This window comes from Lynx rufus, unplaced genomic scaffold (assembly GCF_022079265.1).
Source record: "Lynx rufus isolate CCGP_SWC_20201006 ecotype Redwood Valley unplaced genomic scaffold, mLynRuf1.p SCAF_25, whole genome shotgun sequence".
Lineage (NCBI taxonomy): Eukaryota > Metazoa > Chordata > Mammalia > Carnivora > Felidae > Lynx > Lynx rufus.
The window spans coordinates 7,971,943-7,999,023 of NW_025814840.1; the positions used below are offsets into that span (position 1 = coordinate 7,971,943).

Genomic DNA, 27,081 nt, shown 5'->3' on the forward strand with positions numbered 1-27,081 from the left:
TGCACTGGAACTAGGCTAACAAACATACAAGAAAGACATAGCAATTATTTGCACATAAATTATTTTCCTAAGTTACTGGTAATAGTTTGTTCTCTTAAGTGAGGAAGTCTAACACACAGCAAATGTTAGCTATGTGACTGGTATTATACTAACAAAGCGTCATATCCCATTTATCAAATTTAAGTTTTATGACGACCCTGAGAAGGAGGTATTATTCACATTTGATAGGTAGGGAAGCTGATGCTCAGAGAGGTTAAGTAACTTCCTTTAAGTCACATAGCTTGTGAGTGGCAAAGCCAGACCTATGAACTCTGCACAATGTCCTTCCAGGTACAGTGCCTGGCTTATTGTAGAAGGTTCGTGAGATCCATAAGTCATGCTTTTGGGAGACAATGTGGGCAGTGACCTCGGTGGCTCCCTGGTTTCTTATTCTAGAAAGAACTTAAGAGTCCTGGTTTCCCAGAATTTAGGACACTCAAAACAAGCATTTCTGTATGCAGTAAAATCTAGATGCTGAGAGTCTGGATGGAAGTTGAGTTATCCAATCTTCCTAATCTCCTCACCCGTCCTCCTGCCCTCCCCAAAACCCAGCAACCTTTAAACACACTTTAAATAAGTGTTAGCCTGGTAAGAATATTATTACATCCTTAATTCAGCTATCGATGAACTTGTAGTATATGATACAGTTTTTGGAACTGGGCTAGGCAATTCTATGATGGAGACTTCAAAGAGGGGGTTTGCGCTACAAAATAGGGTGGCTGGAAAAGCATGGGTTTGAGAATGAAGCAGGAACGAATCTGAATCTTGACGGCCAAGAACGCCCTGTATCTTTAGACAACTTACTTAATTTTTCAGAGCTTCAACTTTCTTATCTGAAACTGGTGATATTCCTTAACTCACAGAATTATTCAACTAGTCAAATGTTATTACTTGTTGCAATTTTAATAGTGTTAATGTCTCCTTTGGAATGTAGATCCCAAATGTGGTACCTTTTCAAAGTGATGTCTTTCATTTTAATTCTTGGGACTACTCATGGAGCCTTTCGATCCCGAAGATCTGTAAACCCTGAAGCAAACATGAATATCGTAAGCTGCTAGGAAATAAATGCTGAGTTGCCAAAAATAACAGGGAATACTACTCTTTCTTTAATTTGGGGGTGCTTTTATTTTAGTAGATCTGCAGTCAAATTTATATCCTTGCATTCGTATATTTTGATATGAGTCAGCCCATAGTCCCCATTTACTGTTCTGTAGCTTTAGCCTTATTTTGTCCCTGGATGAAAATATATATAAATATTTATGGAGGACTTACAAATTCTCTTTTGTATACACGCATAAACATACAAATTTCAGACCTAAGCTTACCTATGAGCATAGACATACAAACATCTTCGAATAAACATACATTTTTAAATTGTATCTGGTTGAGTAAAAGCATGACCGATTAGTAGTTAGAAAAAAATAATGTAGAAGACTGATGAATATAATGTATAACACCTTGGTAGGTGTTCTATAAATATCTATTATTGAAGGCATCAATGAACTAGTGAAAAAAATAGTCCACGGGGCGCCTGGGTGGCGCAGTCGGTTAAGCGTCCGACTTCAGCCAGGTCACGATCTCGCGGTCCGGGAGTTCGAGCCCCGTGTCGGGCTCTGGGCTGATGGCTCGGAGCCTGGAGCCTGCTTCCGATTCTGTGTCTCCCTCTCTCTCTGCCCCTCCCCCGTTCATGCTCTGTCTCTCTCTGTCCCAAAAAAAATAAATAAACGTTAAAAAACAAATTAAAAAAAAAATAGTCCTAATGTTGAGACAGTATGAAGGTCCATTATTACATTCATAGGTTAGATTGTTACCACATTACATTAACAGACCAACATACTAAAAGGTTTCCTTTTTCTTTATCTAGAGCCAAATTATTTCCTATTGGGGCTACCCAGGTGAAGTGCACGATGTTGTAACTGAAGATGGTTATATCCTTGGCCTTTATAGAATTCCTTATGGGAAGGCAAACAATGACAATTCAGGTAATATTCAATCGAGAACACATTGGTGACTTTCTGGGACCTGAGATTCTTCACTTTGCCACTTCTTTTCAGTAAGTTTAGGACGAGAAAAGGATTTAAAGATTAAGTGCACCGAAAACTTCGCTTACAAGTCTCTACATGCCTCAAGAAGAGAATGGGATTCTCCACTGGTTTCCGGTTCACAGAGGGTTTTGTTGTGTGTGTGTGTGTGTTTTAATGTTTATTTATTGTTGAGAGAGAGAGCGAGCAGAGAACAGGCAGAGAGAGACAGAGACACAGAATCTGAAGCAGGCTTCAGGCTCTGAGCTGTCAGCACAGAGCCCGACATGGGGCTGGAACTCTTGACCCGCGAGATCATGAACTGACCCAAAGTCCAATGCTTAACCAACTGGGCTACCCAGGAGCCTCTGGAATGGTTTTATTTATTTATTTATTTATTTATTTATTTATTTTAATTTTTTTTTTTAATTTTTTTTTAATTTTTTTTAACGTTTATTTATTTTTGAGATAGAGAGAGACACAGTATGAACGGGGGAGGGGCAGAGAGAGAGGGAGACACAGAATCAGAAGCAGGCTCCAGGCTGGGAGCCATCAGCCCAGAGCCCGACGCGGGGCTCGAAACTCACGGACCGTGAGATCATGACCTGAGCCGAAGTCGGACGCTTAACCGACCGAGCCACCCAGGCGCCCCTGGAATGGTTTTAGAGTGAGGTGGAACACAAACTGTTCCACGTTTTCTTTGTGGATCACTCTACTCATACGTGTTGATTCACTACAAGTTCTTTGTTTCATGAGGGGTTAGAAATGTAACCGGGTAACATTATTCTGTAGGTTTGAAAAATGGCTGGTAAAAATTTCCTTCCTCGTCTTTCGGCTCTCTTGTCTACTAATAGCAAAGAGATCAGGTTGGAGAACCTCATGGTTCTTTACTCCAACAATACGGTACATCACTATCAGCAAGTGAGGTGAAAACATAAAGCACTAAAATTTGTCACGAGGATTATAATTCTGTATCGGCCACTTATGAGCAGAATATGTAACAGATTACTTCTGCTTACTCATCTAACTGCTCAAATAAAAACCAACCTGTTTTGGGCTGCCTTGGTGGCCCAGCCGGTTAAGCGTCTGACTTTTGATTTTGGCTCAGGTCATGATCTCCTGGTTTGTCGGTTTGAGCCCCGCATCGGGCTCTGTGCAGACAGCTCAGAGCTTGGTGCCTGCTTTGGATTCTGTGTCTCCCTCTCCCTCTGTCCCTCCTCCTCTCATGCTCTGTCTCTCTCTCTCTCAAAAATAAATAAACATTAAAGAGAATTTAAAAAACAACAATCAGCCTTTTTTTTTTCTTTCCTCTTTAGATTTTCTCCCTGAGAAGAATGTTTCTCATATTATAGAATACCGTCTCAAGTTCTCATTTTGAACATTAAAGTACATTTCAGAGAAGATATTAATTTGAAACCACCTCGACCAATGTAATTTGGGATCCTTATAAAGGTCACAGCTACTGGACAGAAAATATTCACATAGATTTAACATAATCATAGTGATCACTTTTCAGGGTATGATCTAATTTCACGAATACTGTAATAAAATATTCAAAGGGAATCTAAAAATACAGTAAGGGCTTTAGAGTTGTCTAGAAGCAGGGCCAGAGACAGAGATTCAGGTGCATGTGATTTATTGCTGGTCTACCGTCAGGAGAAGGTCCTGTGGAAATCAGGGTAGGACTGTCAGGAGAAGGTCCTGTGGAAATCAGGGGAGGGCAGGGGAAGGAGCTAAGGAAGGATGGGACTCAGCTAAGTCCAGATGCAATCTGATCTCAGAGGAGCTCGTGGGTCCATGAACTGACTACCAAAGTGGTCCCGCCTTGAAGTTAGGGAATTAGCCTAACTCTCCATGTTGCCACACCTTTGCCTGAAGGCTACTCATAGAAATAGATATAATCTCCTGCGTGAGGCAACTGCCACTTGCCCGGGGCCAATCCTACAGAGAAAGGGGCAATAATGAACACTCAGAAAGTAAAACCCACAGCAACTAGAACGGTCCCCCTGCTTAGTAAAGGAAATCTAGATGGGGCACCAAAATAACAGAGTGCACCCCTTGTGTTGCTAGATCCGTCTGTTTTTCACACTAAGTTTATTTCATCCCGGTACAGGTTTTCCAGGATTTTGGAAGGTCCGAATTTCTGGGAAAACTTACAAGAGGAGGGAGAGGGGAAGAAATTATGGCATCTGCTTTTGCAGGTGACCCTAAGGCCATGACTGGTACTCATACATTCCCAACTGTATTACCCAGTGTCGATTCCCCTCCCTCTGAGCTGTCTTCCCTGATGTGGCCATCCAGGTCCTCATCCCTAAGGGCTACCGTGTCCATAACAGGTCACAGTTGCAGTATTTACACACTTACAGGTGAGACAAGGCACGGGAGTAACAACAAAAGATATCCCAGTGAATCACATGAATACCAAATGTATTTTTCTATCCTCATTCTGCATCAGAAGCCCTACCTCCTCATGATGATCAGGACCCATTACTCCTGCCCATGTAGTAATTCTTTTCCTTGCCCCCAAGTCTTCCAACATGAGGAGCCCAAAGTGACCAGGCGGGAGTCATAGCTTTCTTCTTTCTTTTCTTTTTTCTTTTCTTTCTTTTCTTTTCTTTCTTTTCTTTTCTCTTCTTTTCTTTCTTTTCTCTTCTTTCTTTTCTCTTTTCTCTTTTTTCTTTTTTCTTCTTTTCTCTTCTTTTCTTTCTTTTCTTTTTTCTTTTCTTTTATTTCCTTTCCTTTTCTTTTCTTTTCTCTTCTTTTCTTTCTTTTCTCTTCTTTCTTTTCTTTTCTCTTCTTTCTTTTCTTTTCTTTTCTTTTTTCTTTTCTTTTCTTTCTTTTCTCTTTTCTTTCTTTTCTCTTCTTTTCTCTTTTCTTTTCTTTTCCTTTCTTTTCTTTTCTTTTCTTTCTTTTCTTTTCTCTTCTTTTCTTTCTTTTCTTTTCTTTTTTCTTTTCTTTTCTTTCTTTTCTCTTCTTTTCTTTCTTTTCTTATTTCTTTCCTTTTCTTTTCTTTTTTCTTTTCTTTAGATGTTTACTTCATGAGCTAGTGGAAGTGTTTTGTGCCTTAAACCAGGACCTCCAGATCTGAAGAGCCTTAAATTGTGAGGACAGAAAGTGCAAACCCCTGAGTGAGTTACTGGGTATTAGTGTCACACCTAATCCCTTATTTCTCAGATTCATGTGTTCTACCAATTAGGGGAAGCAGCACTATGTTCTGGGCGTTTGTTTAAGGTATATAATGAGTCCTGAAGGATCACACCCATGCTTACAGGACTTCATCTCCCAGCTGGCTTCTCTAGCGGGGTGTTGTTTCATTGCTCTGCGAGGCTAACAGCCTTGTGAGGGTTGTCATGTGGTAAAACCAGTGGCCTTCTAATGAACGCACCCTCTTTGACCTGGAGTGAATTCCTTTATTCAAAGTAATGTCATGAGGGGTTCCATATTTGTAGATCAGACATTCCATGAACTCTTGAACAGTAGTGCCGGGTGTGGTTCTGTGTGGTAAGAAAGGTAAATCATAGCAGAAACAGATAACAATCCTAGTCATAGTGAACTGCGACCCTTTCTAGGAGAGAAAGGGTCTGATGTACACAACTGGTCTCCAAGTGGTTGGTTTGGTCTTTTCAAGGGGTGCTACTGTGTAAGATCTCCTTTGCAGACAGGGTAGACATACTGCCCGGGCAGTAGCTAGATCTGCTTTGGTGAGGGGCCCACATTGGGGGGCCAGTTTAGTCTACATCTCTGTCATCATGGCTCCTCCTTGGTGAGAAGCCCAAACTGGGGCAGCCAGTTTAGTCTACATCTCTGTCTTCATGGCCCCTCCTTTTGTGAGTCCCCTGCATAGCACTGGGGTGGCCAAGACCAACGTCCAGCTGACATCTGCTGTTGAGTCATCCTATGCGCTTTGGGTTGGCTAGTGTGCCCTGGGAAGTGCTTGTTTCCCTCCCTGTGCCCTGGCCCCCCCGACTGAGTATTGTTCTGGAGGGCAGATGGGGAAAAGACCAGAGGAGAGTGTCTTACCTTCCTGTGACAACTGCACCACAATGGACACTTCTGTAAGACTCTTTCCAGTCTTTTCTGTGAAGTTCATGTAAGGTTCATGGGATGGAGCTCATAGGATGATATGGACTTTCCCCATTTCGACTGTACCCTGTCCTTCACACCCTGTCCTGCCCTTGGAGCCAGAGAACTGGCCTTCACTAATTCTTCAATTATTCTTCCCAAACTATTCATATTGGGTATCCCCCATGAAGAAGGGCTATGTCTCCTCTTTCCCTGTAAGCACATGTCTCTCCTCAGATTTGGGGCCAGATTTTTGCTCTGTGAATCAGCTCCCTGATAAATGTGTGTATATATATATATATATATATATATATATATATTATATATGCATGTATATATATACATATATATATTTATATTATATATGCATGTATATATATACATATATATATAAGCAATATTTTTTCCAGTTTATTATACATCCCAAAACGGAAGTAGAAGTTCTCCACTTCTGAGCTTTTAAATTTTACTGATGTCCTCACCAGAGTATTTTTTTCAACCTAGTAGGTGTTCTATCCCGTGGGCTCTCCCAAGGCACGTTAAATCAGTTGGTGGGTGTTCTTTTCTCATTCAATAGATTAGCCTCCGTATCTTTTCCACCACAGTCTGCTTTCTTATTCTGGAATTGTCTAAGCTTCTGAGAAACCCTGGCAGAGTATGAGGACTGACCCCTGGAACCACTCCGGCTGTGTGAAATCTTGTATCGTAGGAACGCACTCACGTATGAACAAACTCTCCCTTATCCAGCATATCCGTATGTATATGTTTCCTTTCTATCTAACATTTAGGCGGACTCTTCCAACTTCTGCGGTCATATACGTATTAGCCAGATTTTGTAGCTCTCTTAGCCTACAATCTCACCTCTCCCTCAGCAGACCCAACACGCTCCAGTCCAGCCACTGGGGACCTCAACCAGTGCTGGTGACGGAGTATCCAGGAAGGCACTGGGAAGGATCTTCAGGAGGAGAAGACCTGTTCTGAAAGATAAGTCAGAGGGGGCATTATGCTCGAACAAAGAGGAGTGGGTTCAGGGAACCCTGAGATGTAAGCTTCCAAAGTTCTCATTCAGACAGTCTCAGAGTCCTACTTCCCTATCAAAGCCCCGAATATGACACTCAACAACAGCCGCCTGCTTCCCCAGACCTCATAATTACATTTTCTCTGTGCTTCCTCACTGTCACAGATACTGAGCAAGCCAGTCACCCCTTTCCTGTATCGGCACAGGAAACATGAATATCTTAGCCACTGGGCTAAGCACCACAACATCCAATGTTCTTTCAGTCTCTACCTACAATCAGTGACAGGTCCTCATTGTCGGCCAACCAGCAAGGAAACCAACTCCACAACCCGTCCTTAAATGTCTACTTCCTGGGTCACTTTCAGTAGTACGTCTAGGTCAAGTTCCCTAGAAACAGAGCCTGTGGCAGGGATTTGAAGGTATGTGATTTATTGAGGGAATCTCAGGGAAAAGGAGATAGGAGAAGCAGAAGAGAACAGAGGATGGGGCCCCTGGGTTTCTAAGTGGTTAAGTGTCTGACTTCAGCTCAGGTCATGATCTTGTGGTTCGTGAGTTCAAGCCCTGCATCGGGCTCTGTGCTGACAGCTCAGAGCCTGGAGCCTGCTTCGGATTCTGTGTCTCCCTCTCTCTCTGCCCCTCCCCTGCTCATAATCTGTCTCTCAGAAATAAATAAACATTAAAAAGATTTTTCTTCATAAATAACTTTTAAAAAAGAAGAGAGCAGAGGAAGGAGTTAAGCAAATATGTGGTCTCACCTGGAGTCTAGCCTCCCCTCCCATCCCTTGGGGTGATACACAACACGAAGTACATCAGAGTTGGTCCAACCCAGAAGCAAGGGACTCCGCTCTCTGTACCTTTGTGTCAGTTGGTTGAGAAGGTGGCCTCCTTCCTCCTCTGGTGTGGGAGCTCCCTTTCAGCCAACACTGTACATTCTCAGCCTCCCCCGAGAAGGGGCAGCCGGGTACAGCTTGGTAACACGATAGCTGGTGGGCGCAAACATCAGCCTGGTCAGTGGGTCTGTGCGGGGCGCCCACAGCATTGGGGCAGTAGACGCTAATGATGCGGATTATGCATAAATCACAACTCGGGGCTTAACAAAGTTACTCGTGAGCACATTCAACATTACTCAAAAGGTGTTATTTCCCAAAAAGCTTGCAAGCATAATCAGAGTTCTGGGAACTCCGTTAGGTAACTAGCACAGTGGTTCTAATGATAACACATATATTGAATATGTCTGTGAAAATGTGTTTATAAAGTCATCTTACGAAATGGAAGAATGGGAACATCATATACAATATAATATTTTATGCAATATGCTATTTAAAATGGATATGAGTGCTCACATCACTATTAGATATTTGAATAATCCTTAAAAGTTTATATATTTAGGGGCATCTGAGTGGCTCAGTCGGTTAAGCATCTGACTCTTTATTTCAGCTCTGGTCATGATCTCACTGCTCATGAGTTCGAGCCCTGCATCAGGCTCTGCACTGACAGCACGGGACCTACTGGGGATTCTCTCTCTCCCTCTCTCTCTGCCCCTACTCCCCTTGCATGCATTCTCCCTCTCTCTCTCTCTCTCTCTCTCTCTCTCAAAATAAATAGACTTTGAAAAAAGTTGATGTATTTAAATGAGACACGGCCTAATTATGCACTTGGTCATTTGAAAAATATCCATTAGTAAACTAAGGTGTTTAAACTAATGTGTTTAGGGGCGCCTGGGTGGCTCAGTCGGTTAAGTGTCCGACTTCAGCTCAGGTCACAATCTCGCGGTCCATGAGTTCCAGCCCCGCGTCAGGCTCTGGGCTGATGGCTCAGAGCCTGGAGCCTGCTTCCGATTCTGTGTCTCCCTCTCTTTCTGCCCCTCCCCCATTCATGCTCTGTCTCTCTCTGTCCCCAAAATAAATAAACGTTAAAAAAATAAAGTAAAATAAACTAATGTGTTTAACACATTATATCTCTGACATATATCTCTATATCTCTGACATAGAATGGGACTAAACATTAATAATTTACCCTATTTCTACAATATAAAATTAAACAATTTTTTTAAATCTCTAAACTGTCATGTATTAAAGATTGAATTTCCCATGAGCTAGTTACACAGATATTATAAAATTTATTTAAAAATTTTTTTAATCTTTATTTTCGAGAGAGAGACAGAGTGTGAGCTGGGGAAGGAGCAGAGAGAGAGAGACACAGAATCCGAAGCAGGCTCCAGGCTCCGAGCTGTCAGCCCAGAGCCCGACGCGGGGCTGGAACTCACTGACTGTGAGATCATGACCTGAGCCGAAGTCGGACACTTAACCGACTGAGCCACCCAGGTGCCCAGATATTATAAAATTTAAAAAGAAATTCTCTGCATCTTTCTTCCAGCTCAGAAACTTGTCGTCTACTTGCAACATGGCTTGTTGACATCTGGCAGCAGCTGGATTTCCAACCTTCCCAACAACAGCCTGGGTTTCATTCTGGCCGATGCCGGTTATGACGTGTGGCTGGGGAACAGCCGAGGGACTACGTGGTCCAGGAAACACCTGTACCTGAAAACAAACTCCAAAGAATTCTGGGCCTTCAGGTACCAATAAACTCAAATAATGTTTCCTTTTGTTTGATAAGCGTATCGAACGTTTGATTTGGTTTTTAAATGAAATGAAATAGGATGCGGCTCTTTTCTCAGTCAGGTCTCTTAACAGACCATCAACGTGGATGCAAATTTTGGCTTGAAAATTAAAGAGTGCTTGTCTGATTTTAAGCGTGTTTCTCCTTTTTCAGTAGTGACCTTCCTTGGCCAACCCCACCGTTCCTTCAACCATTCTTTTCCTCCATTACACTTAGTGTATCTCCCTGTACATAGAATACACGAACACCCTCTTTATAAGACTATCTTAGGGAGGGGCGCCTGGGTGGCTCAGTCGGTTGGGCATCCGACTTCGGCTCAGGTCACGATCTCGCTGTCCGTGAGCCCGAGCCCCGTGTCGGGCTCTGTGCTGACAACTCAGAGCCTGGAACCTGCTTCAGATTCTGTGTCTTCCTCTCTTCTCTGCCCCTCCCCACTCATGCTCGGTCTCTCTATCTCTCAAAAATACCTAAACATTAAAAAAAAATTTTTTTTTTTAAAGACTATCTTGGGGCTATTTTATTTCCTTGACTTTGTGTTCTCACGGAAGTTTGTGTTAACAGCCCGTTAGTAGCAAGGGAATTTCAGTGTTCTTTTTTCTTTTTTTGTCTTTTTTTTTTTTTTGTAGTTTTGATGAAATGGCTAAATACGACCTCCCCGCCTCCATTGACTTCATTGTGAAGCACACGGGACAAAAGGAAATATTTTACGTGGGCCATTCCCAGGGCACCACTATCGGTATGGTGCTAATGTTCCTTAAGGACTCTTGCACGGTCTGCAGGCATCCTTCTCCAAGGTGTGGGTGAACTTCCAGAGCTGCGAGGGAAGTAAAGCAGAGCCGGAGGCAGGAATGCCACAGCAGCGCCTGGCAGCTTCCCCCCCTTCCCTTCTACCTTATCTTCTCTAGTCACAAAGAATGGATTGTCAACAACACGTTGTTTGCGGTTTTGTTGGTTTCCAAGGGTACGAAAGTTGGCTATCCATCTCGAGATCATGACTACCTCTTGTGCTACCAATAGAAATTTCATACCTACTCTTATTGTTTAAATGTAGCAAAGGACGTTGGGAGGGAGAGACTTGAAAGGGAAGTTTATGTTTATGCATTCAGGGTGGATGAGACTTAAGATGTGCACAAGGGCGAGGAAGGTCATCACATGTTTAAAGACGACTAGAAAAGAGCTGCCCACAGCTCACGGCCGTCATACTTCTGGCTCATGCGTCACAGCTTCACTTTCAGGAAAACAAATACATTCCCTAAGACCTAACATAATTCTCTTACGTGGTATGCTAAACTTTTGTACTTTCACCCTTTCCACTTTGGAAGTTACAAAGGCCATTTTATGATAGAAGCCAATATTAACTGAGTCTGTTCTAGGCTGAAAACTATCATTTTCTTATGAGAATAATCCATTTCCCGCTTTATTTTTTTTTCAACGTTTATTTATTTTTTGGGGGACAGAGAGAGACAGAGCATGAACAGGGGAGGGGCAGAGAGAGAGGGAGACACAGAATCGGAAACAGGCTCCAGGCTCTGAGCCATCAGCCCAGAGCCTGACGCGGGGCTCGAACTCACAGACCGCGAGATGGTGACCTGGCTGAGGTCGGACGCTTAACCGACTGCGCCACCCAGGCGCCCCCCATTTCACGCTTTAAAAGATGTGTTGAGTAACAGTCTAATCCCATTTTCCATAGATCTGTTCTCTGATGTTAGTTAGCCATGTGTCAGTTATCCGGAACCAGGAATCCTGGAAAATCATGAAATAAGAAGCAAGTGGGCTACGTGTTAGAGCTTATCGACTCATACTATGATATATAATTCTTTGGTTATTTGCCTTCTCAGAACTCAGAAAACAGAAAAGCTATAAAAATATTTAAGATGTGCAAATATGTAGCTTCATAAGATGACAAATAAGTGTCATATCAGTGACTCTAAACTAACAATATAATATAAACCAGCATTCGGTATCCTCTGTACAAGAAGGCAAGGAACTTTTTAAATAAATTAAAAGTAAATATTAAACTTATTTGACATTTATTGACTCTGTCACCTAAAGTGTAAGATTCAAATACCAGAAAAATCAACTTAGCGTGTTTTCACCATTGCTACTTATACAAATGCCAAATGTTGTTTCTGGTTTTTAAATTACGGTGTTAACAAGACTGTTTTATTGCTGGTTTATCACAACTTATGATCTAGGTATTATTTTTAATACTAATAATCTGCATTATGTTGTGATTGATATGCATGTCTCATACTGGGTGATTGGTAAATGTTTGATAAGGGAATTAAGAAATGAGTGAGTCAACAAATAATCCAGTGAAGAAATGGGCAGAAGACATGAATAGACACTTCTCTAAAGAAGACATCTGGATGGCCAACAGGCACATGAAAAGATGCTCACATCGCTCCTCATCAGGAAAATCCAAATCAAAACCACACTGAGATACCACCTCACACCGGTCAGACTGACTAAAATGAACAAATCAGGAGACTATAGATGCTGGAGAGGATGTGGAGAAACGGGAACCCTCTTGCACTGCTGGTGGGAATGCAAACTGGTGCAGCCGCTCTGGAAAACAGTGTGGAGGTTCCTCAAAAGATTAAAAATAGATCTACCCTATGACCCAGCATTAGCACTGCTAGGAATTTACCCAAGGGATACAGGAGTGCTGATGCATAGGGGCACTTGGACCCCAATATTTATAGCAGCACTTTCAACAATAGCCAAAGTATGGAAAGAGCCTAAATGTCCATCAACCGACGAATGGATAAAGAAGTTGTGGTTTATACACACAATGGAATACTACGTGACAATGAGAAAGAATGAAATATGGCCCTTTGTAGCAACGTGGATGGAACTGGAGGGTATTATGCTAAGTGAAATAAGTCAGGCAGAGAAAGACAGATACCGTATCTTTTCACTCCCATGTGGATCCTGATAAACTTAACAGAAGACCATGGGGGAGGGGAAGAGCAAAAAGTTACGAAGAGGGAGGCAGGCAAACCATAAGAGACTCTTAAATACTGAGAACAAACTGGCAGTTGATGGGGGGTGGGAGGGTGGGTGATGGGCATTGAGGAGGGCACCTGTTGGGATGAGCACTGGGTGTTGTATGGAAACCAATTTGACAATAAATTATATTTAATATAAAAACATTTTTAAAAATAAATAAAAAGAAAGGACTTCGCCTGGGTGGCTCAGTTGGTTAAGCACCTGACTTAGGATCTCTGCTCAGGTCATGATCCCACAGTCCGTGAAATCGAGCCCCATTTTTGCCCTGCGCCGACAGCACAGAGCCCGCTTGGCGCTCTCTTTCTCCTCTCTCCTCCCTGACTCACGCTCTCTGTCTCTCAAAATAAATAAACTTTAAAAAAGTATTTAAAAAAATAAAATAAAAATAAAGGACTTTAAGTCCATCAGAGTACTTACACCAGAGTACAAGCCTACATTATTAGTGGATTTAACTTAAATAAATAGAGCTAACCAATTGTGATAGAAGTCATACTAGAGGAAGTGACCTACATTTTATTAAATGTTTTTATCTCAAAGTTAAAAGGATTACCCTCAAGAATGTTGTAGACTTAAAACCCTTAGCTAACACCATACTCAGTGGGGAAAAACAGAGTTTTCCCCTAAGATCAGGAGCGAGACAAGCATGTCCACTCTTAGGGGCGCCTGGATGGCTCGATCAGTTAAGAGTCTGACTTCGGCTCAGGTCATGATCTCACGGTTGGTGAGTTCAAGCCCCGCATCAGGCTCTGTGCTGACAGCTCAGAGCCTGGAGCCTGCTTCGGATTCTGTGTCTCCCTCTCTTTCCGCCCCTCCCCAGCTCACACTCTGTCTGTCTCTCTCTCAAAAATAAACATTAAAAAATTTTTTAAAGAAAAAAAATGAGCGAGTCAATTATTCAAAGTCTATTGAATTTACTCTTTAAAAATTGTTTTTTTGAATCTTTATTTATTTTTGAGAGAGAGAGAGAAAGAAAGAAAGAGAGAGAGAGACAGGACAGAGCAGGGAAGGGGCAGAAAGGGACGGAGACACAGAATCTACAACATGCTCCAGGCTCTGAGCTGTCAGCACAGATGACACAAGATCATGACCTGAACCAGAGTCAGATGCTTAACCACTGAGCCACCCAGGCGCCCCTGAATTTACTCTTGTTTGCCACGATGTCACTTATTACGATGGTAGTAACTGCATAAGAGTAGTTAATCTCTGTCTTATTTTCTTTCAGCTTTCATAACATTTTCCACAATACCAAAGATAGCTGAAAAAGTCAAAATATTTTTTGCCTTAGCTCCACTTTTTTCTATTAAATACTCAAACAGCCCTTTAATCAAAATGGCATACAAGTGGAAGTCAGTGATAAAGGTATGTTATTCCTTTCCTCTACGTAGTTGATAATCCAAATGACAATATTCTCTCCTTTCAAAACGAAAGGTCTTGGCTATGTGTGAATTTAATTTTGTGGTTTTATTTGCACTGGATTCTTGCTTTTGTTTCTACAAAGGAATAGGGTTTTACTTATAATACCTTTGGACATGTTATTATGAAGGAAAATCCAGTGGTCAACTTATCTCTACCTTGTGTTTCCAAGTTTTGCCCTTAATGTAAATGTTTTAAACTAATGTGAGATAATGAGTTTGATTATAAATATAGTGAACTCATCACACCATTTCTTGATTAATTATTTTGGTCTTCCAAATACAAATAAAGTAAATTTATTTTACAGGCTTTTGTTGGCAACAAAGCCTTCTTACCTAATACTTCATTTAAAAGATTTGTTGGTTCAAAGCTGTGTCCACTAAAGATTTTTGGCAAGATTTGCCGTGAGGTCTTGTTTTTGATGTATGGATGTGACCTGGAGAACTTAAATATGGTAAGAACAAGTTGAATTTGAAATGTATTTTGTCAGTTTTTAGAAAGCAGCTCGTAACAGTGCCTTGTGTGTCATTTTGTGATTTTCCCATATATACTGATAGTTAGATTCTTAGTCTTTCTGATTTTGTGACTGTACCAACATTCTGAAACTGATCAGCATTAGTATGTTGAGATAATTTTGCTTTCGCATTTGTCTTGCTCTCTGTAAAGAACAGAGGGCAGCCGCTGTGATGGGTATCTTTACTGGTCTTTGCTTCTGGGTGTTAGTTTCCCGAAATTTCTTGTATTTGTTTTCTATCACTTGTTTTTCACAACCCCTACTCTTTTTTTTAAGTTCATTTATTTATTTTGAGAGCAAGAGACTATGAGTGGGGGGAAGGGCAGAGAGAGAGGACAGAGAGGATCCCAAGCAGGCTCCATGCTGTCAGCACAAAGCCCAACGTGAGGCTCGATCCCATGAACTGTGAGATCATGACCTCAGCCAACGAGGGCCAGACACTTAACTGATGGAGTCACCCAGGCACTCCCACAGCTTCTACTCTTATATCTTGGTTCCTAACATTCCTTCCCTTTCTTGTTGATCTCTTTATAATTAGCATTAGTGCCCGCTAATTATCTTACATGCTCCTGGCATTTGTCAAAATTCCTGCAGTGGAAAACTATTTCAGTGCTCAAGCCCCTATCACCGAGGCCCTATGGATTAGTTGTATCTACATTCTATTACAGATGTAGGCATTCACTCTAAGACTTTTTCAGCACATTAGATTTAAAAATCCAGATTTGGCAGGGGCAGTTGCAGCATTTAGACTAGTGGTTGGTTCCTGCACCTGTACGATTTAATAATTTCTCAGTGAGAACCAATCTATTCATTCAAAGAAAGGGAAGTTGTCAAGATGCCCATTCTTACCAACTTAGTCCATAGAGTCAATGCAATCGCAATCAAAGTCCCAGGAGGTTATTTTAAGGATATTGACAAACTGCTTCCAAAGTTTATAGAGAGAAGCAAAACTGAGAGTTACCAACACAGTATTGAAGGGAAAGACAAAGTTGAAGGACTGATACTACTCAACCCCAAGACTTATTATTAAGCTACAGTCACCTACAGTCATAGTGTGGAATGAGTGAGAGAAGAAACTACTAGATCAGTGGAAGAGAATAGAGTGCCCAGAAATAGAGCCCCATAAGTATCATCAACAGAGCTTTGACAGAGGAGAAAAGGCCATGTGATAGAAAAATAACAGTCTGGGGCGCCTGGGTGGAGCAGTCGGTTACAGCGTCCGACTTCAGCCAGGTCACGATCTCGCGGTCTGTGAGTTCGAGCCCCGTGTCGGGCTCTGGGCTGATGGCTCAGAGCCTGGAGTCTGTTTCCGATTCTGTGTCTCCCTCTCTCTCTGCCCCTCCCCCGTTCATGCTCTGTCTCTCTCTGTCCCAAAAATAAATAAACGTTGAAAAAAAAATTAAAAAAAAAAGAAAAATGACAGTCTCTTCAACAAATGGTGTTGGAGTTGGAACAAGCAGATGTCCACGTGCAAAAAAAATTTCTAGACACAAACTTTGCACCCTTCACAAAATTAACTTGAATTCGGATCATAGAGCTAAATGTGAGATGCAAAACTGTAAAACTCCTAGAAGATAACATGAGAAAAAAACCTAGATGGCCTTGAGCATGGCAATGACCACCAGGGTGCTACATGTGTTACAACTGATGAACCTACATTGACACATCATAAGTACCCCAAATCTATAGTTTACAGTAGGGCTCACTCTTGGCGTTCTACATTCTAACAAATGTATAATGACATGTATCTACCATTATGGTATCATATAGAATAGTTTCATTGCCCTAAAAATCCTTTGTATTTCATCGATTCATCCCTGCCTACTCAGCTCTTGGCAATCATTGATCTTTTCACCGTACCCACCGTTTTGTCTTTTCCTACTTGGAATCCCACAGTTTGTAACACTTTCAGATCGTCTTCTTCCCCTTACTAACACATATTTAAGGTTCCTCCATGTCTTTTCATGGGTTGGTAGCTCATTTATTTTTAGTGCTGAAAAATATTCTGAAGTCTGGATGTATCACAGTTTACCTATGCACCTGCTAAAGGACATTTTGGTTCAAGTGTTGACAATTATGAATAAAGATGCCATAAACATCAGTGTGCAGATCTTGTGTGAATGTACATTTTCAACTCCTCTGGGTAAATACCAAGGAGTGTGATTGCTAGATTGTATGCTAAGGACTCCTTTTGCTTTATAAGAGACCCACCAATGTGTTTTCCAAAGTGGTTGTGCCATTTTGCATTACCCTCAGCAATGAATGAGAATCCCCACTTCTCCATATCCTCACCATTTGGTGCTGACAGCGTATTGGACTTTTATCATTTTAGCAGGTGTATAGTCGTCTCTTACTGTTCTTTTGAATTGCATTTCCCTGATAACATATAATGTCGAGCATCTTTTCATGGTCATTTGCTATCTGTGTATTTATTTGATGAGGTAAAGTCTTTGGCCCATTTTTTTTTTTCAACGTTTTTTATTTATTTTTGGGACAGAGAGAGACAGAGCATGAACGGGGGAGGGGCAGAGAGAGAGGAAGACACAGTATCGGAAACAGGCTCCAGGCTCTGAGCCATCAGCCCAGAGCCCGACGCGGGGCTCGAACTCACGGACCGCGAGATCGTGACCTGGCTGAAGTCGGACGCTTAACCGACTGTGCCACCCAGGCACCCCTCTTTGGCCCATTTTTAAGTTGGGTTGTTTGTTTCCTCATTGTTGAGTTTGAAGAGTTCTTTGCATTTTGGGGGTAACAATCCTTTACAGATGTGTCTTTTGCGAATATTTTCTTTCAGTCTGCGGCCTGTCGTCTAATTCTCTTGATACGGTCTTTTGCAAAGTAGAAATTTTTAAGCTTATTGAAGGCCGGCTTGTCAGCTATTTTCTTTCACAGATTGTGCCTCTGGTGTTGTATCTAAAAAGTCATCACTAAACTCAAAGCCAGCTAGATTCTCTCTGCTATGTTACCTCCTTGGAGTTTTATAGTTTTGAGTTTGACATTTAGGTCTGTGTTCCATTTTGACTCCTTTCACTCTTGTGAAGGGTGTAAGGTCTGTGTCTAGATTCTTTTTGTTTTTTTCTTTTTGCATGTGGCTATCTAGGTGTTCCAACACCATTTATTGAAGAGACTGTTGTGTCTCTATTGCATTGTTTTTCCTCCTTTGTCAAAGATGAGTTGACTCTATTTATGGGGGTCTATTTTGGGGCTCTCTGTTCCATCTATGGATCTCTTTGTCCATTCTTTCACCAATACCACACTGTCTTGATCACTGTCGCTTTGTAGGAAGTCTTAAAGTCAATTAGAGTCAGTCCTCCAACCTTCTTCTTCCCTCACAATATTGTGTTGGCTATTCTGGGTCTTCTGCTTCTCCATCTGGACTTTAGAAGCAGTCTGGGGGTTGTTGATTTCCTTAAAATAACATGCTGAGACGTTGATAGGATAACATTGACGTTATATGTCTTGGTCACTGACTGAGGTTCCCAGGGACCCTGTAGGCAAATGCAAACCTAGGTTGACATGAAGGCTGCTCTATTTGTGGTCGCTTCATTTTTGAGTTGTGTGAAACTTCGGGACCCCAGTTTGTCACAGAGAGAGTTTCTTATTAAATCTCCCAACTGCCTTTGGCAGGCCCTGGGCTGATTTTTGTTTTCTTCAACTAGCTAAGTTCTCAGAATGAAACTTCAGATCCTCTAAGGCTGGCAAAGAACTTGAAGGAAAACTGGCGTCAGTACTTTGTTTTTTTTGAGGGGTCTTTGGTTTTTTTCTTGTCTATTTTTCCTGGAAAATTTTAATTTAATTTAACTTAATTTAATTTAATTTTTTAAGTCTATTTATTCATTTTGAGAGAGAGAGCATGCACGAGTGGGGGAGGGGCAGAAAGAGAGAGGCAGAGAGAGACAGAATCCCAAGCAGGCTCCACACTGTCAGCACAGAGCCTGATGTGAGGCTCGAACCCACAAACCATGAGAACGTGACCTGAGCTGAAACCAAGAGTCAGATGCTTAACCAACTGAGCCACCCCGGTGCCCCCTGGTAACTTCTTCCTATATTTTCTGTTCTTTTGCCTTCAAAAAGGATGTATATCTATGTGAGTTCCAAGAGTTCTGAATGTTTTCCATATGGGATGACAGACTATGTAACTTAGAAATCTAATAATAGCTTCTACATTAATGTAAAAATTACACATGTAGTAAGTACATTTATGTATTTAGTGGAATATAATTTAATCTTTTGTTTATATTATTTGTTTAAAAATAACTTTACATTTTCTTACAATTATTTACTTTAATAAATATCAAAGATTATGTTCTCTATGATTGGGCTAAGCATAAAAATAATTTTTTAACCCCTCAGAGTCGTGTGGATGTGTACATGTCACATAACCCAGCAGGGACATCTGTTCAAAACATGCTTCACTGGAGTCAGGTATAACTTTTAAAGTGCATTTTAGTACGATTTTAATCTTTACTACTCTTGGTTTATCCCCCTTATTCTCGGAATCATGCCATTGCCATAGGATGATAAATTTGGAAGGATAAAATGAAACTTACATATTCGTGTAATTCTTCATAGATTATAATATGTTAATATCATAATCTATCCGGCCCTCTAACCTGAGCAACGATCAGAGCAATATAATTATTTTCTGTTTTACAAATAAGAAAATGTTAATAATTCAGAATAGTAGACTAGGAATCATCTAGGCCATGCCCCTCATTTGACTTGCCCCCAAATTCAAGGCTACTCCTTTAAAAAAAAACCTAAGACAAGCACACAGGTGTCCCAATGTCTAGTCTGTCCCTGGACTACACTTTCTCCTCTGTGAAACTGTGAAGTCCATGAGGGCCGTGAGCCAATTTTGTTCACTTTTGTATTTGCAAGGCTGAGAGTTCTGGGGAAATAGCAGACACTTAAGAATGTTTGTTGAATGCATATTGGTGAAGAAAAAAATCCAGTGTGAACATCATGTCAATGTTGAGAGCCAGGATAAGATCCTAGAAAAAACACTGTACTTGAGACCAAAACACCAGATGCTGAGTCCTTTCTCTGAACTTTACTGGCAGTGAGATGCTGAGCAAGCTCATTTAATCTCTATGAATTCAGTTTCCCTAATTTTAAAAATGGAGTTAATAATAATGCTCTGACCTAACAAAAATATTATGAGAGTTAAACAGGGCGATGATTATGAGTGTTATTTAAACTTAATAAACACCGATGAAGTTAAAGGATTGTTGAGATAGGGGTGCCAGGTGGCTAAGTCGGGTAAGTATCCAGCTTTGGCCCAGGTCATGATCTCACGGTTCGTGAGTTCAAGCCCCACAGAGCTATCAGCACAGAGGCACCTGGGTGGCTCAATCAGTTAAGTGTCTGACTCTTGATTTTGGCTCAGGTCATGATCTCACAGTTTATGGGTTCTAGCCCCATGGCAGTCTCCATGCTGGGATTCTCGTTCTCTCCTTCTCTCGGCCCCTCCCCTGCTTGCTCACTCTGTCTCTCTCTCTCTCTCTCTCTCTCTCTCAAAATAAATAAATGAACTTAAAAAAAAGTTTCATTGAGATATTGGTTAAGGGCTTTCTCATTTAAAAATGTTTAAATCTAGGGGCACCTGAGTGGCTCAGTCAGTTGAGTGCCCAACTTTGGCTCTGCTTGTGATCTCTCAGTTTGTGGGGTCGGGCTCTGTGCTGACAGCTCAGAGCCTGGAGCCTGCTTCAGATTCTGTGTCTCCCTCTCTCTCTGTCCCTCCCTGCTCACACTCTGTCTCTCTCTGTCTCTTGAAAATGAATAAATGTTTAAAAAAATTTTTTTTACTGTTTAAATCTGTTCAGTGATTGCTTTTGAGGTAAATTATTAAAAATCTTCAGCTTACCGTTAGATTTAGCTCATTGCTGATGATAGCCAGGGCAGGAAATAGAAGCAACCTTTGCGTGCATATTGAGCACCTAGTATGTGCCCTATGTTGTCCTATGCTCATTGTACTTACCAGTGAACAAACTAAGTATCCCTGTCCTCCTTAAGCTTACATTCTAGCAGTAGATATACAGACAGTAACCAATAAGCAAAGCAAGTAAGTAAATCATCAAAACTTAAGAAGGGGCTAGAAGCTATGGAAAAATAAAGGGGGGAAAGGAGGATAAAGAGATGAGGCATACAGGGCAGGGGATTGTGTTTTTGAATAGAGACACAGGCCAGCCTCAATGAGATGGTGACATGTGAGAAAAGATTTAAAGGCGCTGAGAAAGTTAGCAACGTGAACAACTCGGGAAGAGCATTCCGTACAGACAGAATAGCCGGTATACAGGCTGTTAGTCGGGAGCATTTCTGAGAGTCACGGCTACAAGGTCCCTCCAGCTGATGTCAGTGATTAAGGGAGGGAGGGGTAGGAAAAGGGAGCAGAAATGGAATAGAGCCAGAAAGAAACAAGAGCGCCATTGTTAGGACTCTGGCTTTCTAGCTCAAGTGAGTAGCCCCTGCAGGGTTTTGAGCAGGGAGGGGACATGATCTAATTTACATTTTAGGGGCGCCTGGCTGGCTCACCTGGCACAGTGTGCGGCTCTTGATCTCAGGGTCGTGAGTTTGAGCCCCACGTTGGGGGTAGAGTTTACTTGAAAAAAAAGAAAGGAATACTTTGGGTGCCATGTTGGATAGGCTGAAGTGGGGCAAGAGTGGAAGCCGTGAGAAAGTTAGTAGATTACTACTGTAATCCAAATAAGAATTGGTGATGGCCTGCACTGATGTGTTCCCAGGAAGGGTGGTAAAGAGGGTTGGATTCTGAATATACATGTGTTTTGTAAACATGCAGCCAAGGACACTTAATGATGGATTCTACGTGAGGCGAGAGAGGAGAGTCTTGGATAACTACAGAGGTTCTGGCCTAAGCAACAGAACGATCCAATTGCCATTAAAGAAGATTGGGAGGTTTGGGGTGGAGTGGGTTTGGAGGAAAGATACAATGTTGTAGTTTGGAGATGCTAAGTGTGAGACATCCGAATGATTAATCTGAAGAAGCAGTTGCATACAGGAGTCTAGGATTTAGAAGAGACTCACAGAAGAAGACGGACGTTTTGAACACGGACGCCATTGAAAGCCAAGAGACCGGATGAGAACACGGAGTGAGTACAGATGGGGAGAAGGGGAGCAAGGCTGGAGGGCTGAGACATGGAAAGGCTCAGAGGTCAGGAAGCAGAGGCTGGATGAATATGCCAAAGAGACAAAAAAAAGGAGCAGTGAGAGAAAAATGAAAATCAAGAAATGATGGTATTGTAAAAGCCAAGCGAAAAAAAGTTCTCAACGATAGAAATGAACAACTGTCAAGTGCTGCTCATAGGTGACATGGGAAAATTTCTCCGAATTGACCAAAGTTCTATAAATGTTAAGGTCGTAAATAACCCTGGTCATTTTGGTGGCGGGAAAGAGCTGCAGGGGAAGCAGTGTTCTTGGGGAAATCAGGTGGTCCAGACGACAAGGAGGTGAGGGAGCCCATCAGAAATGGGTTTTAAGATACAGGCTGATGACGAATTCCCGATGGTAGAGAGAGCTTTAGAGCTGGGGGGGAATTAGAATGAGACAAGATGTGGGGGCAGGGGGTGTATGGAGACCTGTCAGGTGTAGAATCCCAGAAAAAATAGTAACCCGAGAGTCTGAACCTCCTTGCAATGAAGACATTGTCAGGGGAAAAAAATGGGCACGATCAGATTAGACCTAGTAAGTTCAAAGCAGGTAGTGGTGGTGAGGCTGCAAGCATGGAGGGTGAAGCGAGGGATGGCTTCTGGCCCATTCTTTCGAGCGCTGTTGTTTGAAGCAAGGTGTTTAGGAAAGTATCACTTTAGCGCTAGTGCACTTAGTCCTAGATGCTCACTTTTGACCTCTGTGGATGAAACGGGATTTCTTGGGAAGCCTGACATTGTCCCCAAGCACACCGGCCCCCTTTAATAAGGTAGCAGACGTCGGGGGAAACATGCATTTATATGAAGATGATAGGATCATATTCTGTACATCCCCTGCCCCCCGTCTCCTACCTCTTCCATTTCTTGCCCTTTACAAAGGAAGGGAGAAGCAAAGAAGTCTACCTGCGTATGAACCAACAGACAATACTCAACGCACACCTCACGCTCTCCCCTGCCGCGCTAATAAACACATGAGTATAATCTTACTTTAAAAATTTTTTCTTTCAGCTTTTTAATTCTAGTCGCTTGAGAGCTTTTGATTGGGGCAGTCCTGTTCTGAACTGGATGCATTTTAATCAGGTACATAATTATGTCTAAGCTAAAAACTATCTCTGGGCTCAGTTCAGATGACGTTGCAATAGATAAAAGCTCATGTAAAGCCCGAGAGTATAATAACAGTGTCAGAAGAACCTGCAGGTGAAGATCACCGTGATTTGTCTCCATATTGTCACATCCAGCCAGAAGGGCATTTCCATATTTTCTCTGTATGCTACCAAATATCTTGGATAAGCCTGGAGAAGTTGACAGGCTGTAGAGTGATTCATCCCACTCTCTCTATATATAGACTATATATATACATATATATATATATATATATATATATATATATATACTATATATATAATTGAATATTATATATTCAATTATAATATATAATATTCAATTCAATATATATTCAATATATATTCAATATATTCAATATATAATATTCAATTATATATATATTGTTTATAATAGGCATAACTCTGTGCCTAGTTAACTAAGAAATAAAAGGCATAATATGGTTCTTGACCCTAAAACTATTTATTGTATTTGGGAAGATAAGATAAACTCATTATAATTAGGAAAATGTAAAAGTCAATGAGAAGGTGGTAAAAATTGTATGAGTAGCGGGACAGAAGTCTGGTCTGTCTCCTTCAAACTTACCCTTTTCCGCCATACTTTTCTGCCTTAGCTAAACTCCACACTTGATGCGGTTGGCTTGTGTAAAACTCCGAAGTCAATCAGAAATCAGAATCGATAAAGTCAGATTTGACTTCGACCGTTGATTTTTACCATTTACATATCAGCAATTATGCAAGCCACCAAAAATTTTGATTAAAATGCTTTCACGTTTGGGGTGCCTGTGGGGCTCAGTCAGTTAAGCATCCAACTTCAGCTCAGGTAATGATCTCACAGACGGTCAGTTCAAGCCCCGCATCGGGCTCTGTGCTGACAGCTCAGAACCTGGAGCTGCTTAGGATTCTGTGTCTCCCTTTCTCTCTGTCCCTCCTCTTCTCACACTGTGTCCCTCTCTCTCAAATAAATATAAACGTTTAAAAAAATTAAAATACTTTCACGCTTTACAAATGAGACTGCAAATACCTCTGTGGATTGTTTGAATGCTCTGAATTAGAGCAAACTGTCCAGTTTTGATTGGTATCTGACATATTTCTAAGTAAAAATCGTAGTAACAATTCTTTCCTATCCATTGCTTCCACGGTAATAATTATTTTAGAATCAGCTTATTTTACAATGGTGTCTTAATTCATCATTTAAAGAATCAGTAAAGAACACCTTCTATGTATCATTTTCTGTGACGACTCTTGTTTCTACCCATTGATGTTTAGACAACTTCTCCATTTTACAACGTGACATGCATGAATGTGTCAACCTCAACTTGGAACGGGGCCCGTGACGTGTTGGCTGATCCTCAAGATATTAATAATCTACTTTCTGAAATCACAAACCATATTTACCACAAAACCATTTCTTCCTACAATCATATAGACTTCTTGTTCGGATTAGATGTGTATCATCAAGTTTACCGTGAAATCATTGACATTATCCAAGGCACTCTGTAGAGAACCACGGTCCTCTGTGTTGAAGGATCTACATAGTTTCTATTAAAACCCAATCATCTCCTCTTACTATGTGTGTTTTTCCAGTTATTTAAAGAAGGTCTGGAAAGTTTCATATTTTTTTTTCACGGCCCCAAGGCTTCCATGCATTAAATCAGCGGCATTTATTACATGGGGGGAAATGGCGGGTTCGAACTCAGCCCAGGGCCGTCTGTTGAGTTTCTACACGTAACGCGCATCACTAAGAACACAATCTGAAACATTTTCAAGGGCAACGGGTGACTTTTTGAGAAAAGGGCTTTCTTTTCCTCTGAGAAATATGAATGTGTTTGACATAAAAAGAGTTTGAAAGAAGGTTTGCCGCTGTGCAGCTGAGTTTTCTCTACGCCGAGTGAAGAGTAGAAGAAACACTTTTGAGCCAGGTAACGGAGTTTGGGGCAGGAAAAAGACAAGAAAGAGCGCCTGGAAGCCAGGGTCATGGTCATGTTGTTGCTTCTGCCCCACTTCCGGCCACGCTGCAGAAGTAGACGGACAGATCATAAAAGCCACGGTGGGGGGTGGGGGGTTATACCTCACTTCCCAGGGTAGATAGCCTGCCTTTCCGGCCAGTGTGCGTGGCAAGTAGCAATGGTTGAAGCATATTTCTAGGTAAACCAAACTGATGGTGGCCTCGCGGAATACACACTGCAACTTGGCGTACGAAAGATCCAAGAGCCTCCCGCATACCAGAAGAATGTCGATCCGTTCAGCAGAGCTGGGAAGGAGCCTAAGGTTTGGGATGGAGGGATGCTGTCGGTAAATGCAACACGTATCACAGAAGCCACAGCCAGCGGCGAGCCATGGACATCAGCAGCCGATGAGGGACACATCGCTTGCGGGGACTTATGCCCCAGGGGAGGCTGGACCCCTAGTCCTTCCGACTCGTGGATAATGCATAACTTCGCGGCTTTCCTTAGTCTGCGGGAGAGCAAGACGTAAAGGAGGAGTTCTGGAATTGAGTGTAAATTTACCACGTGTATACCGGGGGGAAAGAAACAATCTATAATTGCCTGAATTGGAAAATTATGTTTCCTGCTCCAAGCAAAATGGAGGCCTGAAGGCCAAGTCAAGTTCTCTCTGAGGTTGCTAACTTTGCACTTAACACGGGCTTATGGGCTTTAAAATGCATTATACAGAAAATAAATGGAATAGACATAGGTAGTGAGAAGAAATAAAACACATGCACACATTACTGGAGTGCAGCGAAGACACATAACTTTAAAGGTCACAGTTAAGGCTACATACAGTTCATTCCTTCCTTTCTTTTGTATCCTTGGTGCTAAACGAGTAGAGCCCTGAGAATAGATGCACATGTAGAGATATCTTTTTAAAGGGTTCAAGAATGTTCCTTCAAAGTTGTCAAATGATCCTTCACAGAAGACAAACGTGGGGGATAATTATGCAGAAGAATACTCATGTTGAGATGTTAAAAATAAGTCGGAAGTTTCTGGTAACAGTCAACTGAGTAATTCAGACCTGGGACAACTGTTAAAAGCATTTATTTGAAGACAAAGGGAGGAGTGCCTGGGTGGCTCAGTCAGTTAAGCATCTGACTTTTGGTTTTCGCTCAGGTCATGATCTCTCGCTGCTTGAGTTCGAGCCCCACATGGGCTCAGCTCTGGCACTGCAGAGCCTGTTTGGGACTCTCTCTCTCTCTGTCCCTCCCCCACTGGTGCTTCTCTGTCCCTCTCAGAGAGAGAGAGAGAGAGAGAGAGAGAGAGAGAGAGAAGGAGAGCTAAAAATGCAGCGAAGACTTACAGGTCCAAGAAAAAGAAGCCCAGAGAAGTATACCTGGCATTTTAGATGTTTATACCCTAGCAACATCTGCTCATTCCAGGCTAAAAACCTCCAAACAATTGTAGACATTGTAAAAATTGTAATTTAGCTTACCCAAAGGAAGTCTCTCTGATAAACCTTGATCCTCAGGCTTTGGATTGGAACCTCCAAGTTCTGTACCCTGACTACAATCAAACTAGAAATTGATCATCCTTTCAGAAACTGTAGCCCACCTTTTGATCATGTGAATTCCTCATGTACAAAGATGATTTGGGAATACTGATGCCCTAACCACCTGTCAGAAGCAAAAGTAAATCTTCTCTGAAGGAAAATCAAGTCATCCAAGATGCTAGAAATAATGCTAACATTTTGCAATGTTTCAAGATAGGTCAGTATACAAAAATAACTTCTGTGTTTGTATACTATACTCAGATAATTGCAAAATGATATTTTAAATATACCATTTACACTATTATAAACAATATATAATAATATAATACTGAAGAATACAGATAGATATGCTCAGGTTCAAAGACAGTATTATTAAGATATCCCCTCTTCAAATTTACCTATATATTCAAAGAAATGCCAATCAAAATTCCACTAGGCTTTTTTTTTTTCTGGAAATTATTATACTGATTCTAAAACTTTTGTAGAATTACAATTAATTTGGAATTGACAAAATAATTTTGAAAAATGTCCGGGGACTTGCACTACCTAAGTGAAAGACTTAAATCACATAGGTGCATTAATTAAGACAGTGTGGTGTTAGTATAAACATATC

The 27,081-nt window shown here is 41.5% G+C and overlaps 1 protein-coding gene across 2 annotated transcripts; it reads left to right on the forward strand.

The window, feature by feature from the left end:
- The first annotated feature begins 980 nt into the window (after positions 1-980).
- Positions 981-24,485, forward strand: LIPJ (lipase family member J). 2 transcript variants are annotated; one of them, XM_047088789.1, is made up of 9 exons: positions 981-1,085; positions 1,904-2,021; positions 9,517-9,715; positions 10,386-10,495; positions 13,994-14,130; positions 14,492-14,638; positions 19,052-19,123; positions 22,870-22,941; positions 24,252-24,485. In XM_047088789.1, exons 1-9 carry the CDS (start codon positions 981-983, stop codon positions 24,483-24,485), a joined length of 1,194 nt encoding a protein of 397 aa, XP_046944745.1. The 2 variants fall into 2 exon arrangements, with proteins under 2 accessions (XP_046944745.1, XP_046944746.1); XM_047088790.1 differs by lacking the exon at positions 14,492-14,638 and having other exon boundaries at positions 1,077-1,085.
- The last annotated feature ends 2,596 nt before the right edge of the window (positions 24,486-27,081 follow it).